This window comes from Syngnathus floridae, chromosome 14 (assembly GCF_059516105.1).
Source record: "Syngnathus floridae isolate MCC-2025c chromosome 14, RoL_Sflo_1.0, whole genome shotgun sequence".
Classification (NCBI taxonomy): Eukaryota; Metazoa; Chordata; class Actinopteri; order Syngnathiformes; family Syngnathidae; genus Syngnathus; species Syngnathus floridae.
The window spans coordinates 1,791,728-1,805,426 of NC_142426.1; the positions used below are offsets into that span (position 1 = coordinate 1,791,728).

Genomic DNA, 13,699 nt, shown 5'->3' on the forward strand with positions numbered 1-13,699 from the left:
CACACACACACACACACACACACACACACACACACACACACACACACACACACACACACACACAGCTATAAATAGAATCCCAAAAGCATACATAGCCACTCTGTTGTTTGAACATTCACAACTCACTTGTGTCTTTTTTAATCTGTCCTCTGTTATTGACTATTGACCTTTTTTGTGCTCAGGCCAAAGTCATTTTTCACGGTGCCGGGAAATGACGTATGTTGAAGTGAGCTGAGGAGCTTCATTGGGGAAAATGTTGCCCTTTGTCGCTCGCTATCTTGTGGTCGCCCCTTCTTGCACAATAGCAATTTCAAATAGTTCACTAACAAACAGATGGGGAAAAAATAAATACGTATGTCAACGTTGTCTCACCTTTGCTTGACCTTCCTTGGTGCCTCTCAGCACTGTGGCATTGGCACCAACAGAGAACGGCGGATTCTTGCAGTACGCAAGCCGCACGCATATAAACACACGTATAAACAACGAGAGGCGTAAAATGTGCGGTTCCAAACAGCGGGCCGAGAGCAATGTCACTTCTCTGGCAATTGCGTCACAAAGTTCAGATGACTTTGAAGGTAAAACAGCATGTAGAAGAGCGTTGCAATTGACAAATGGTTGTTGCATGGCCTGATGAATACCTACGTATCATTATAATAAAGTTAGCTCGGATGATACGGAATGAATTCAGACGTGATTTGAATCCAAACTTGGAAGCACAAACACGTACATAAACATACACTTAGTATGTAGCAGTTGAGAAACCGGAGCCTTAGCAAGGAGCTGCGGGGACACAAATAGCCAGCCCAGCCCAGCCCAGCCCAGGACCAGCCAAGCCCAGCCCAGCCCAGCTCAGCCCAGCCCAGCCCAGCCCAGCCCAGGCCAGGCCAGCCCAGCACAGCCCAGCGTCCAATGCATGAGCAAAACTTCTCGCCATCCTTCGACATCAGCAACGCTCAGGCCATTTCTCCTGACTGTCGGAAAACAAAAAAGGGATGAGCAGCTGTGCTTCATCAAGGACACAAAGCCAGCCGAGATGAGGTGAGGCTGGCAAGGAAGCTTAGAAGGAAAGAGGAAGCTTAAAGCTGATCTATCGAGCTGGGATGTGAAAACGCTTTTTCAACTTTAAGAGCATTAAATGTTTTCAAGAGAAAATGACACTTGGATGTAGAAGAAACATAGGAAAACACTTCATTTGGAATATCGCGACAGCATCGACGATAATGAGCATCGTAGCATTTTCTTTTGGAAAGTTCCTTGTTGAACTTGATCCTACGAAAATGTTTGATGCCATAAAGAAGCACTTTTCGACCTATTCGCAAGCAGCCATTGAAACCCCTTCGGACATACACGGGAAGATAGCCATCATCAATCTACGCATGTTGCCTATAGATGCCACAAGATGGTGTCAAAGCACTACTTTTGTCAAAATGAAGCCCCTCAATTCAATTCACCTTAGTTCCTTGCCGTAATGTAACACACAAAAAGGACAAATGTGAGTTTATCGAGTAATAGGGCGGACATGGTCTAAATCAATCAATCAATCAATCAATCAATCAATCAATCAATACCTTTATGTCGATATAAGAATCCACAAACTGTGAAAATGGTGACTACTGCTGTAAACCACATTTCAGTGGGCGGCATTTCATCCATCACTGCACAGCTCCAGTTGAGAGTCAACTTTTGACTGAGCAATGTCACGGACCTCAAGCGAAGAATGTGATGGTCTTAGCAGGATAGCTCAGAAGACACACACCACAGCAGGAAGTCGTGCACTCTAACACCGCAGATATGGACAGATCCCGAAAACATGCACCAGATGAAAGCATAACAACTCCAAAAAATTGCTCTACACACAAAAAATGTGTGTCAGAGAGACGATGAATCCTCAAAACTAATAACTATTATTTTCACAAGCACTCATGAAATGACTCATAATTAAAGTAGCAGTTTAACCAACCTAGCGCCATGTCGTTCTCTCTTCTTTTCGTTTTAAGCAGCTGGAAGGTAGCAAAACCAATGAAAGATTTACACTCAAGGCTTTTAGTTAAAACCACATGCTGGCCAAGAGAAGCACACACGCTCATACAAAATAGAGCAGATGATATCACAGACAAAAATCATTGCGTTAAGTCCTGAGGTGAAAGGTTAACACGCACATCCATACATAGACAGAGAGAGATCCCTTGATATGGCCTTTACCACTTTACATGTGTGCTCGCATGAACCTTTCTTAAAAAAAAACACAAACAATGCACAAACACGGAAGTGTATTGAAATCGCCACACAGTCCAACGGGCAAAGCAAACACATTAAGAAAGCCCACAAGGTGAGCAACCATGCGCTAAGCTCAAGTTGAGGGAGTTCATTTGAAAGATGTCAAATATTTATGAGAGAGGAGGACTGTGCTGGGGGAGGGAGGGAGGGAGGGAGGGAGGGAGGGAGGGAGGGAGGGAGGGAGGGAGGGAGGGAGGGAGGGAGGGAGGGAGGGAGGGAGGGAGGGAGGGAGGGAGGGAGGGAGGGAGGGAGGAAGATGGGAAAATAAGGGAAGACCCAAACGCCGGCACGCCGAGACAAATGAAACCAAGCGTCCTCCGTTCTGACTGAGCGGGAGAAAAATGAGATCTAAATAAGTTACTGTCATTTCAAGTTCATTAGCTCACCGCTTGCCTTCACCCCTGGGGGGATGGAGGGTGTGCATATTAAAGACGGAACCACTTGTTACAAGCGCCCTTTCGGCTAGTGAAATCATAAAGTAGTTACACAAGACAATTGACTGTGTGGCTGGGAACCTTTTTCTATTACAGAATTTCAACATCAGCTTGCTTGAGGCAAGACACAGAGATGTAACCTCTTAACTGATTTTTAAAATGTGACCAAGCCCAGAAAAAATGTTTTCCTAGCAGACTGAAGAAGAACGGTTTCTCTCAACTCAAAGATACAATTTACGTATTAATATTGGCGTGCACCCCGCATTGGAGTTCAGATCTCGTAAAGATCAGGCAAACGCAAAAGTTACACATCTACTCAACAGGTCGATGGACACGATTGTCACGTTTATGAATAAAATACCATATCATGTTGGTTGAACGTAGTAGCTATCTACGGGTTGCGCCACAACTTGGTCCTGCTTTTAGCTGCTCCAAGATCTTATCTACTTTCTGCAGACGGAATGCCCAGAAGGTTATTATGGAATGGATACGATGCTTCTTATGAAGTAATCATTGATTTCTTTGTAATTTGAGTTGAATCAACAAGGTTTCTTAATGATCCAGCAAAATCATCCCTGCAACTAAATCAAAGTGAATGGCTGCCGGATGTACCCTACCTATCAAAATGAACGGATGGATGTTTGATAAAAACCGAGGAGAAGATGAACAAATGGAAGGGACTGGAACAAGTGAGACAGCAGGGTAGCAGACCAGACCAGACATAGTGTAAGTGAGCAAAAAAAAAAATGGCCATTTAAGTAATGAAAACACATCTTTTACCACCAAACAGGATGACATTGACAGTAATTGCATGTAATTATAAGCTTGTCTACGGGTTCCTCGTCTTCCAAGACCTTCGTAACGCTTCGGTCATGCCCACTCTTCCATCATCTACTTCCATGGTCCAAAGAGCCGCAATGGTCAAGCCTAACAAGAAAACCACGAGTGGGATTTTTGGGAGCCACACACAAATGATGTCAGCATCAAAGCAGATCTTTCTATCTAATTACGCCCAACAATGTGCTGAAGACAGCACAGCGGATGCGAGTTGGCATGCGAGCGGGCAGCTGAGGGAAAGTGGAAGACAACTGGCCGCAAATACGGCAAATAGTGCTTTAGTCATGAGAGGAACTTAATGCAGAGGAAAAGCGCTGATCTCAAGGCTTACCATGAAAGTGCACTCAAATGCGAAGAAGCGTTTGTTTGATTTCCAGGAAGGCAGAGGAAGTTTGGGCAGACGAGAAATAGATTCCCACAGAAAGATCAAGAAAATAAAGCGTTCATTCAATCAAACACTCTTCTGTCAAAACAAGTTGCTTTAATCTAAGAGGCAATTAAAAAGCCTGCTGGAAATTGATGATGCGAAATCATCAAAACAGCCATCCAAAAAATAAAAACATTCAAAGCTTATTAGTGGGTCTGAAAGAAGGTTCCAAAACATCAATACGAGAGGCTACAAAATGGGAACGAAGAGGAGAAAAGTGTGTGTTTATGAGCCAGACATACTAAGCACAATTTCTTTGTGCTGTCTAAAATCAATCTGTGCCATTTGTCCTAGGTGAGCTGGAACCTATGCCTAAAGCAGACCACTCCGCAGCCCGGACTGGTCAACAGACAGGCAGGCCGACCAACCGACGGACCGAAGCATTCATTCACACCTATCGAAAATGACCTTTTTGTCTAACACGTGCGACAAAAGATGCTAATTGCAATTCTTCGAAAACTCCAACTTGGGATCTCTCGGCCGCACGATCCCCAAGTCCACATGTGCTTGTTTCCCCCAAACTGTACTCGCCAGAGGAAGCCCTAAAGGAGCTGTCGGCAGCTTCTCGCAATGTGGGAGTGAGCGGTGCAACTGGAAACATGTAGCTGCTTTGCCAGTGATTACGGAGGCTGATGTTTGCACCTCGGGGGAGAGCAAACTGGACACAAAGAACATATTCACAAGTCCTGACCCACCTGCCGTGTTGGTCTCACACACTGACACACGCACACACCCTTAATTATTTCCACTCTCAGTGAGATTGTCTATGATAATACGTAGCTCGAGTGTGACTGAGGGAAGGACATGAGCTGCTGCAGCTCATCTTTATTAAATCGGCGTCGTGGGAGCCAGACATCAGGAGCCAAACACATTTCACTGATTGGTTCACCGATCAGACGCTACCTTGCTGATATCAAATTGAGATCTTGTGGTGGAGACACGCATAAAAGCTTGGGGAAGAGAGGAGATAGTGTTGAATATAAAGAGACAGGAACAGATGAGATCGCCGAGCCATCGGCAGGCTGGCTTTTGATGTCTGGCTCGCACGCTCGCTCGCTCGCACAATAAAACAGGAGAAGATGTCAATCTATTGATTACATTTCCTAGCAAATAACTGGATCTGGGCTCGAGAGAAATACAGTGTATGATCAGAGATTACAGTCGATTTTCTCAATTTACAAATTCCTATTTTTTGCTTGTATACAAATAATTCAACAGTAAAACACTTGATTCTCAATACACCTTTCCCTTATTGAAATGAATGGAAGTGCCCTTAATCCGTTCCAGCCTTCCATAAACCATTGTTTGTAATGTAGGTTCATGAGGAAAATAGCACTCAATAAATATACAATAGTGACATAAATAAAGAATGAAAAAGAGTGAATCTTTGCCTACTTCTGAAAACGTATGCTTAAGTGAGCTGTTCCGTTCTTTTTGTACTCTCGGCCAAAGCAAAGATTCTGTGCTGACTGCTTGACCACGTCTAAGTCAAAGCAAAGAGACGGCGAGTTGTTGGAAACACACAATTTGCATTCGCTAACAGCGTTTGCCACCGATAAGCGGCGCTCGCTCGCTCGGAAGATGTAGGGGTGAGTGGGGATCAAACTGCCATTTGCCCTCCGTGAGGTCAAAGTGCTGTCTTTTGAATCTCACGCGTGCTTGGGGATTTGCAGTGGCTATTTGAGATTTGAGGCTTTGGCCTACAATCCAAAAAAACGTATGCCTTGGTTCATTCATTCATACATAAGTCTCCATGAAAGTGAACGCTTGTCAAGGGTCGAGCTTCGCTCATTCCATCTTACGCATGAGCTTAATGAAGACAAGGGAAATAGATGGAAGAATAGAACCTTTTTGGCTTGAAATCCAACAAATCATCAAGCAGTGAAATTGCTTGTGCAGTTGCCATAGTGACAACATTTCCCTAAGTGCAAAGAAGCAGATGCCAGAAAGTTCATTGCACAACTGCAGAGCTGTGTGTTTCTTTGGGGCGTGGTGGCCTGCAGACATCACACTGTGCTCTCATACGGCTTTGAAAGTTGGGTCAGCACCGTGGCCGTAAGCAGCGGGAAAGCAGAACCGCAAAAGTTCACGTGACGTTAGGCTCGTAAAACAAAGCCGGAACGGTCGAGCGAGTGTTGCCGAGTAGCCTTGGAGTCGACGTTGAGGCGTAGTTTCAAATCCCACTGAAGCTCGTTAACCTTTCGATCTTTTCCATATGATTTTTAGCAGGATGGCAGTAACTCTGATCTCATGGTTCCAAAGGTGGATGTAGCTAAGAATGGAACAACGTAGGAATCAAATCCAAGCAAGAACATGGGAACTCGACAACGAATATCTGGACCCGAGATTCAAACCTGTTTTTTCCATTCCTTTGGATTTGAACAACTGTATGCTGGATAGCCAAATGAATCAAATACATAAGGATCTTCAAACCAAAACCAAAGATGGGCAGATGTTCTCCCTTATCAGTACATTTACAGCACTTCCTTGATCAGTGTACGGTTTGAACCTCACTCGAGGGAGGACATGAGCAGAAGCGGACGCCAAACGACGCCTTCATGGCACATTTCCTGTGGTGTGGAAGCGTGCCAAATGAACAGCAAACATGTGGCGCGCATTTCGAAGCCAAAGACGTGTACTGTATGCGCTTGTGATTTAGCCGCTCATTTTGAGCCTAAAATCATCGTACGTCAACACTTTTGCTCTCCGCAAATGAGTCACTTGAACTATTGGAGCATTTTCTATATTTATACCGTACATGGGAAAAGATGGGACTTGCCGACTGCTCGATCACACGTAGTCATGTTTTCATTTCGGTCTGGGCTTTGCAATGCTACCTGGTATAGCACCGAGTCCACCAATATAAGCTAGAAAAAAAACAGACGAGTAAAAACAGTTAAAATATTTGATAAAAAAAAAGATTCTTTTTCAAATTGAAGACAATTATAGTCATGAATGAATTCGATTTGTCTTTCCGGGCCTCATCAATTGATGTGGTGGGCTGTATCTGGCCCCCGGGCCTTGGGTTTGACACCTGTGCACTAGATGATAGCAAAGCGCTATTTTTGTCTAATGAGGGTACTCGACGCACTTTTAATATAGTTCAAGTCTTAGGTTGCTTTCACGGTTTACTTCGCGCCGTCCAATGAGCTGCTGAACATGGTCATCTTGAACGGTGAAGGTAACAGTCACATCTTCAAGAAATACAAAGTCATTTAGCGTTGCTGTAAAGTTTTCTGTAAGGTAGTCGGGTCTGTTCTTTCTTTTCTTTTTTGTAATAATCCTACAAGTTTAATTTTAAAGTTATGCCCTTAGGTGATACAGTTGTGCGGTATTTGAGATAGCATACCTCAGTAGAAGCTCAGTTAAGAACGGATTAACCTTTTCCTTCTTCTTTTCCGGCAGCACTTATTCCAAGGAAGGAACAATGAAACTGAAGGTGTGTTGTTGCAGTGTTTAACTTTGTACACTGGAATGACAATTAAAAGCAAAAAAAAGAAGCAAACTAAGCTGCGCAATTTGCCGGTATACACACACACACACACACACACACACACACACACACGCACGCACACGCACACGAGGCTGACACGCACACACGTCAACAAGCTCAGACAAGAGACGCGATGGCAAGACTGGCTTTCAACTCCGATACAAACAAGTGTTGATGTCGGGCGAGGGCCTTTCCACTGACAATCTCCAATTAGGCTTGGGCGCACTTATCTGCTAATGAATTCCACTCCCAATGCCGCCGCATGGAATTGGAATGCCAAGTGTTTATCTCCATTTTTCCTATTTTTCCCTTTGTTTAGGGCGTCTTTATATCGGCACTTGTGCTAGTGTAAGTCTTTTCAGTTTTTTATTCTAGATCTGCTTCGAACAAGCCTGAATTTTATCATTATTAAGCAGGATGATGCATAAATGACTTAACCCATTTCTACATTTGGCCATTTGTGCACTCCTGAGTGCCATTCCAGATGAAGTTTTATTTCCACTACAAGGTGAAAACAAGCCATTCATTCTTAGAAATCATTATGGAATGAAAAGCTTCTTCAACATGTTTAACTGAGGCTTCCTTTTTTTTTTCTTTTCAAGCCTTTTCTTCTTTTGTGAATTTGCTGTAATAGAGTGCTAGTCTGTAGCTGCCTACCTGCCGGCCTGCCTGATGGGCTCGGGGAAGTTGGCTCGCTGAAACGCATAATAACAACACCTTGCACCCTTTAAATGTGATGGGGGGGGGGGGGCTTTGTCTTTTTTTTGTCCGAGTCTCCACACCAGCCGTCACGGCACAGTACATGTATTTGGCTATAATGTGTTTAAAGCAAAAAGGAGGGGTTCATACGGGGGGGAAAGTGACCTCTCAGTCATGTTTAGGTCCTGAATTGATTTTTTTTCCCCACCTAATTCAGCTCGCAATTAAAGCAAAAAAAAACAACAACAACTCATATTTGAAAATAGATATTTTATATTATAGTATCTATATTTGATTGGATAAACTTATGAGCCAATAGGATTGTTTTTCTCCTGTCTGACAGCTAGCTCCATTAGCAGCTCCTGCTTCAGTGACCAAATTTAGTACATTTCCCAATAAGGGGCTAAAGGATGTTTTATGCAAGACAAATGCCATTCCTAAGATTGAATCAGTGAGGACTTGAACCAAAGTCATCGGCGAGTTAAGGACTTATCATTAGGCTCCGTCAAACGTATAAGAGCAATTTCAATCCGAGATGTGTTTATTAAACATTTCTGGGCTTGCCGAGTTCAAAACAAGCCCGTCGCTGTGGGCGACCGTAGCGACTGGCCGGCCGGCCTGTCTCTCTCTGCCTTTCTCTTTTTTTCTCTCTGTGTGTCTGTCTCTCCAACTCTCCCACAGTGGCGTCAGTGTGCAGCTCCTAGCAGGGGTGCTGAGCAACAATCTCGCACAGCACTTACAGATGACATTTCAGAGCACAGAGCAGCACACTGTCAGCCTCTGGCAAGCGGCAATCAACAACAACAAAAAGGCAGCACGGGGATGCCCGCCCGCACCGGCGGAGCAAAACGTTACCAGCCCAGTCTGCACATGTCTCGCTCGGGCAGCTCGCCTTGTTTTTTCTTGCAATCAAGAGTCCAACTCTTTTATCTCATTGAAAGTGCACTCCAGACAAGGAAGAAAGAAAATGTGAGTTGAGGAGCATTCATCACTGACCAAAAGATAAGTTGCGCTGATGCTAATTATCCACTAGCGGGAGGAGGAAAATCAATTATCCTTCTTTTTCTTGTCTTTGGACAAAACAACGACAAGAAAGCCGGGTCGGCTCCACAATTGATTATACTCTACGGAGAAATTCATTCATTGCAAGACTTTTGTTTCTGCGCAACAGACTTATTTCCTCACTTCATTAAACCTTGCGCCAACATTTCGCTGAAACTAATCAGCAAGAGTTTCTTTCCCCTTTTAATGTTATCTTTTTCAGTGGCGCAAATGGATACGTATTATGTATATTGGCAGTCGGGAAATGAAGTGACACACACGAGGCCGGGTGACCTTGGGTGCAGTCATGAGTCTGTCTGATCACGCCTCGGTGTCACATCCTCAGCCAAATGTCAGGGATCAGCCTCAATATTCAGGTGGCTCATAATTGAGAAGCATAAAGTGAAGCTTTCATGTTTTTACCCAGGTGTTTAATATGCCAGACTAGAGCCACTCCAGAGTGCTTATTTATGTCCTCCAGGCTGGAGACGGCGGAGACGCGAGGAGGAAAATCGTCAAAGCGTCCTCTGCCTATGCCGATCTAACCTGAACTTGAGTACAGGTCCGTTTTATTGATTTCAAGAAAGGAGGTCTTTCTTTAATGTATTATGGATTGCATACACATTTGAAGGGGAAAAAACATAGGAAGAGGAAGAGCTCGGTCGGGTAGGCGGGCGGGCATTCATTATTTCACTACAGGCCGGCCATAAAATTCTAAGACTCGGGTTACTACTTGGTCCTTTGCACCTTTTGATGTATGGCGACATGAAAAGTTTCATTACAAACGCAGCACAGTCTTCACACTTTTAAAGTTGACATTCTTGTTAAGCAAGCCTGGGTTGAGGTACGAACTGGCCTCCTCTTTGATCAACGTGAATTACTCCACCAGTGGTGTCCAAACTACGGCCTGGTGGCCATTTGCGGGCCATTTTGTAGCGGTCCGTAGCATATATGGAAAATAACATTTTTTATGGGCCACAATTACCGTATTTGCCGGTGTATTGGTCGACCTTTTTCGATCCAAAATCGACCGAAAAAAATCGACCTCGACTTATACACCGAGTCATAAAATTTAACTTCGTATTCATCGCTTCAAATGTGATGGTAACCAAGGCCGTTTCTCATGCATCTCATTGTGCGTGGGTGTGCGTCCGTCAGGCTCATCAAACAGCGAGAAACTGAATCATTATAAAGCGTTCGTCGCATTAACACGCATCCTCAGCAACAATTTCAAATATTCTCACCTCAATAACGGACATCGAAAGCCAGGCAGCGACGATGACTGCTAGGGGGAAGTACTGGGTATTGAGCGAATGTGCGAGTCATCGCGCGTCAAGCAACGACAATAACTACCGGTACGTAAACATTCAATCGCCATGTCTAAATGAATGTCGTTGGCACTTAGAAAATATTCGCCAAACTTGGCCAGACTTCCAGGGGAAGAGGCCGAATTTTCACTTGTTCTGGCCGACCGGAGGAACCAGCCGAGGCGGACACTTTACGGCGGTTGAGTCGTTGGCACTTAGAAAATATTCGCCAAACTTGGCCGGATTTCCAGGGGAAGAGGCCGAATTTTCACTTGTGGTGGCCGACACAGGGAACCAGCCGAGGCGGACACTTTACGGCGGTTGAGTCGTTGGCACTTAGAAAATATTCGCCAAACTTGGCCGGACTTCCAGGGGAAGAGGCCGAATTTTCACTTGTGGTGGCCGACACGGAGAACCAGCCGAGGCGGACACTTTACGGCGGTTGAGTCGTTCGCACTTTGAAAATATTTGCCAAACTTGGCCAGACTTCCAGGGGAAGAGGCCGAATTTTCACTTGTGGTGGCCGACATGGGGAACCAGCCGAGGCGGACACTTTACGGCCGCTGGAAGTCGAATGAGGCTCCGCGATCTCCTCCGCGGTGCTTATAAAGAGCCGATCCGCTCGGCGGGAGCTATTTCCGGCCACTTGGCGCATGCGCACGGCCTCCCGGTGGTGCCAGGCGGCGTGCACGAGTGCGCTGGCCGCTGGAAGTCGAATGAGGCTCCGCGATCTCCTCCGCGGTGCTTATAAAGAGCCGATCCGCTCGGCGGGAGCTATTTCCGGCCACTTGGCGCGTGCGCACGGCCTCCCGGTGGTGCCAGGCGGCGTGCGCGAGTGCGCTGGCCGCTGGAAGTCGAATGAGGCTCCGCGATCTCCTCCGCGGTGCTTATAAAGTGCCGATCCGCTCGGCTTGGAGCTATTTCCGGCCTCCCGTTGGTGCCGGGCGGCGTGCGCGAGCTCGCCGGCCGCTGGAAGTTGAATGAGGCTCCACGATCTCCTCCGCGGTGCTTATAAACAGCCGATCCGCTCGGCTGGAGTTATTTCCGGCCACTGCGCATGCGCACGGCCTCCCGGAATTTGAACACATTTCGTCAATAAATTTCGCATATTTCTGATTGAATTTTGAAGTTTAATATAATGCAACAATTGAGCTCGACTTATACAAAGGATATATCATAAAATCGTAAATTTCCGTCGAATTTTAGGGGGTCGACTTATACACCGAGTCGACTTATACACCGGCAAATACGGTATATCAAAAAGCGAGTGGGGGTGTGGGCAGGGCGAAAAACGAAACGACTGAGCTCACACTCACGGCTGACAACGTGGCGCTTTAAAGCAACCAAGCCCGCGGACAATCGGAATGAGCTCAAGTGAGTGACTCATGCTGGGCCCCAAATGTGTCACTAATGTACCCCATTTTAGATGCAGATTTGTGTTTTTAGCAATTATCTTCCAAAATGTATCATGCGTACACAAAGAAATGTTTGAATTCATCTCTCTCACGGTCTTTCATGTCCTATGGGAAAATGGGTTGAAATGTGGAACATATTGTATTCCGCCTTAGATATTCACCTGTGTTTGATGATACATCGTCCATTGGATTGTCACTGGAAGTGATAGCTTGGAATGACAGCTTGGGAAACATACCTGTCTATTGCTTCAGCCCTGCAGGTCTGTAAAACTACTCAAACAACAAACCCGAGTGTATATTGGCCCTTGGGGGACTCCACCATGACTGACAGACAGCCCATTCGAACATCACGTGCCCTATGTCCAGAAAGCATTTTCTTTCGATGTAGGAAAAAGGCATAAGCATGCATCATCAAAACCGGCCGTCTTTCCTGTCAGTGCATGTTCCCCACTGTACCTAAAGTATGTTTTCCAAGCCATCCACCCAATTCCACAAGACGCGCACGTCTAAGCCGCAGAGAGGCTGGCATTAGACTACAGATGACACAGCGATGAGTAACACGGTGCTCTCACAGCTCACACTCAAGTGACTGGCTGCTGCTCATTTATAATAAGCAACAATTCTCAGCAGTCAGGCGCCCGCCCGCGCGCCGTGCGCGCGTTAGGACCGCAAAGAAACAGCCGCTTCAACGTGTTAAACGCATTTCTGATCATGCCATTATGCTTACTTACTCTTAATGTGTATTCATTGACTTTGGTTCAGCATTGCCACACACACAGCATATGCAACATGTGTTCGAAGTGCAGATTGGGACACTTTCGATAGATGCTGCTAAATAGATATTGAAACTAAAATGCTTCATTACCATTCTGTTTTACAATGCGTTTAAACTTCATTTGATGCAAGACAAATCATGTTTTTGACATTACGTTGATTGGATCAATATAATAATTGAATGCGCACTTTTTTCCGATTAGACTTGAACAAAGTGAAGCGCACTACAACAGTGGTTTTGTTGGTTTTGTGTCACTTTTTTCAAAACATTTTTGACAGCTCGTGGTGCATTCAGGGACCAAGTCAAGGGTTGGATGTGTTCACACTCACCCGATATTTCGGACTGAGGAATGCCGTTCACTGCGAATCCTTTGCCGGTATAAAAGTGCCTTATATCCGAACAACTCCTGGCTTTGCTGGCGCCTTTGTCCCCGCAAGCTGTGGCCGTGAGCGAGCACAGTACCAGAGCTGCCACGATGAAGGAATCCATCCCGGCACAATGTCAACAGTCAAGTGCAAAAAGAAAATTGAGGGGGAAAGCAATTGAGGAAAATACAGACTGAAGACAGTAGTCTCACAATGCGTTCAATAAACTCCCTACCACTGAAGTGACGGCAGACGTCCGGTGCCCCCCCCCCCCCCAAAAAAAAAGGGAGCGAGGAAAAAATAAAAAATAAAACCGCGTCACGCGGTGCGCTAAAAACGACTCCACACTTTGTTTTAGAGGTCCTGCTGAGAATAGGGCATTGACAATGAGCTATAGAGTCAAACAAATCAGTCCGCCCAGAAATAATCCAGCATGGAGTTTGACGCGTTTGCGCAGCCCCATGCACGAAACGTCTGGACCGGCAATTAGGACGAGCCGGGAGGGTAGGAAGGACGAGCCAGGAGGGAAGGAGGGAGGGAAGGAGGGAGGCGGGGGGGGGGGGGGGGGGGGTCTCATCAGAACGAGGAGGTGCGCACAGTCAACGTTAAATGCTCTGACGCGCCGTGGG

At 45.8% G+C, this 13,699-nt stretch overlaps 1 protein-coding gene across 1 annotated transcript in view; it reads right to left on the reverse strand.

The window, feature by feature from the left end:
* The window catches only part of LOC148386926 (glypican-1-like), a 51,307-nt gene extending 37,952 nt beyond the window's left edge, over positions 1-13,355 (reverse strand). The window contains exon 1 of the mRNA XM_088396333.1: positions 13,035-13,355. Within this exon, the coding sequence (XP_088252459.1) occupies positions 13,035-13,194 (160 nt within the window). The 5' untranslated portion in view covers positions 13,195-13,355. The remainder of the gene's footprint in view (positions 1-13,034) is intronic.
* Between the last annotated feature and the right edge of the window lie 344 nt (positions 13,356-13,699).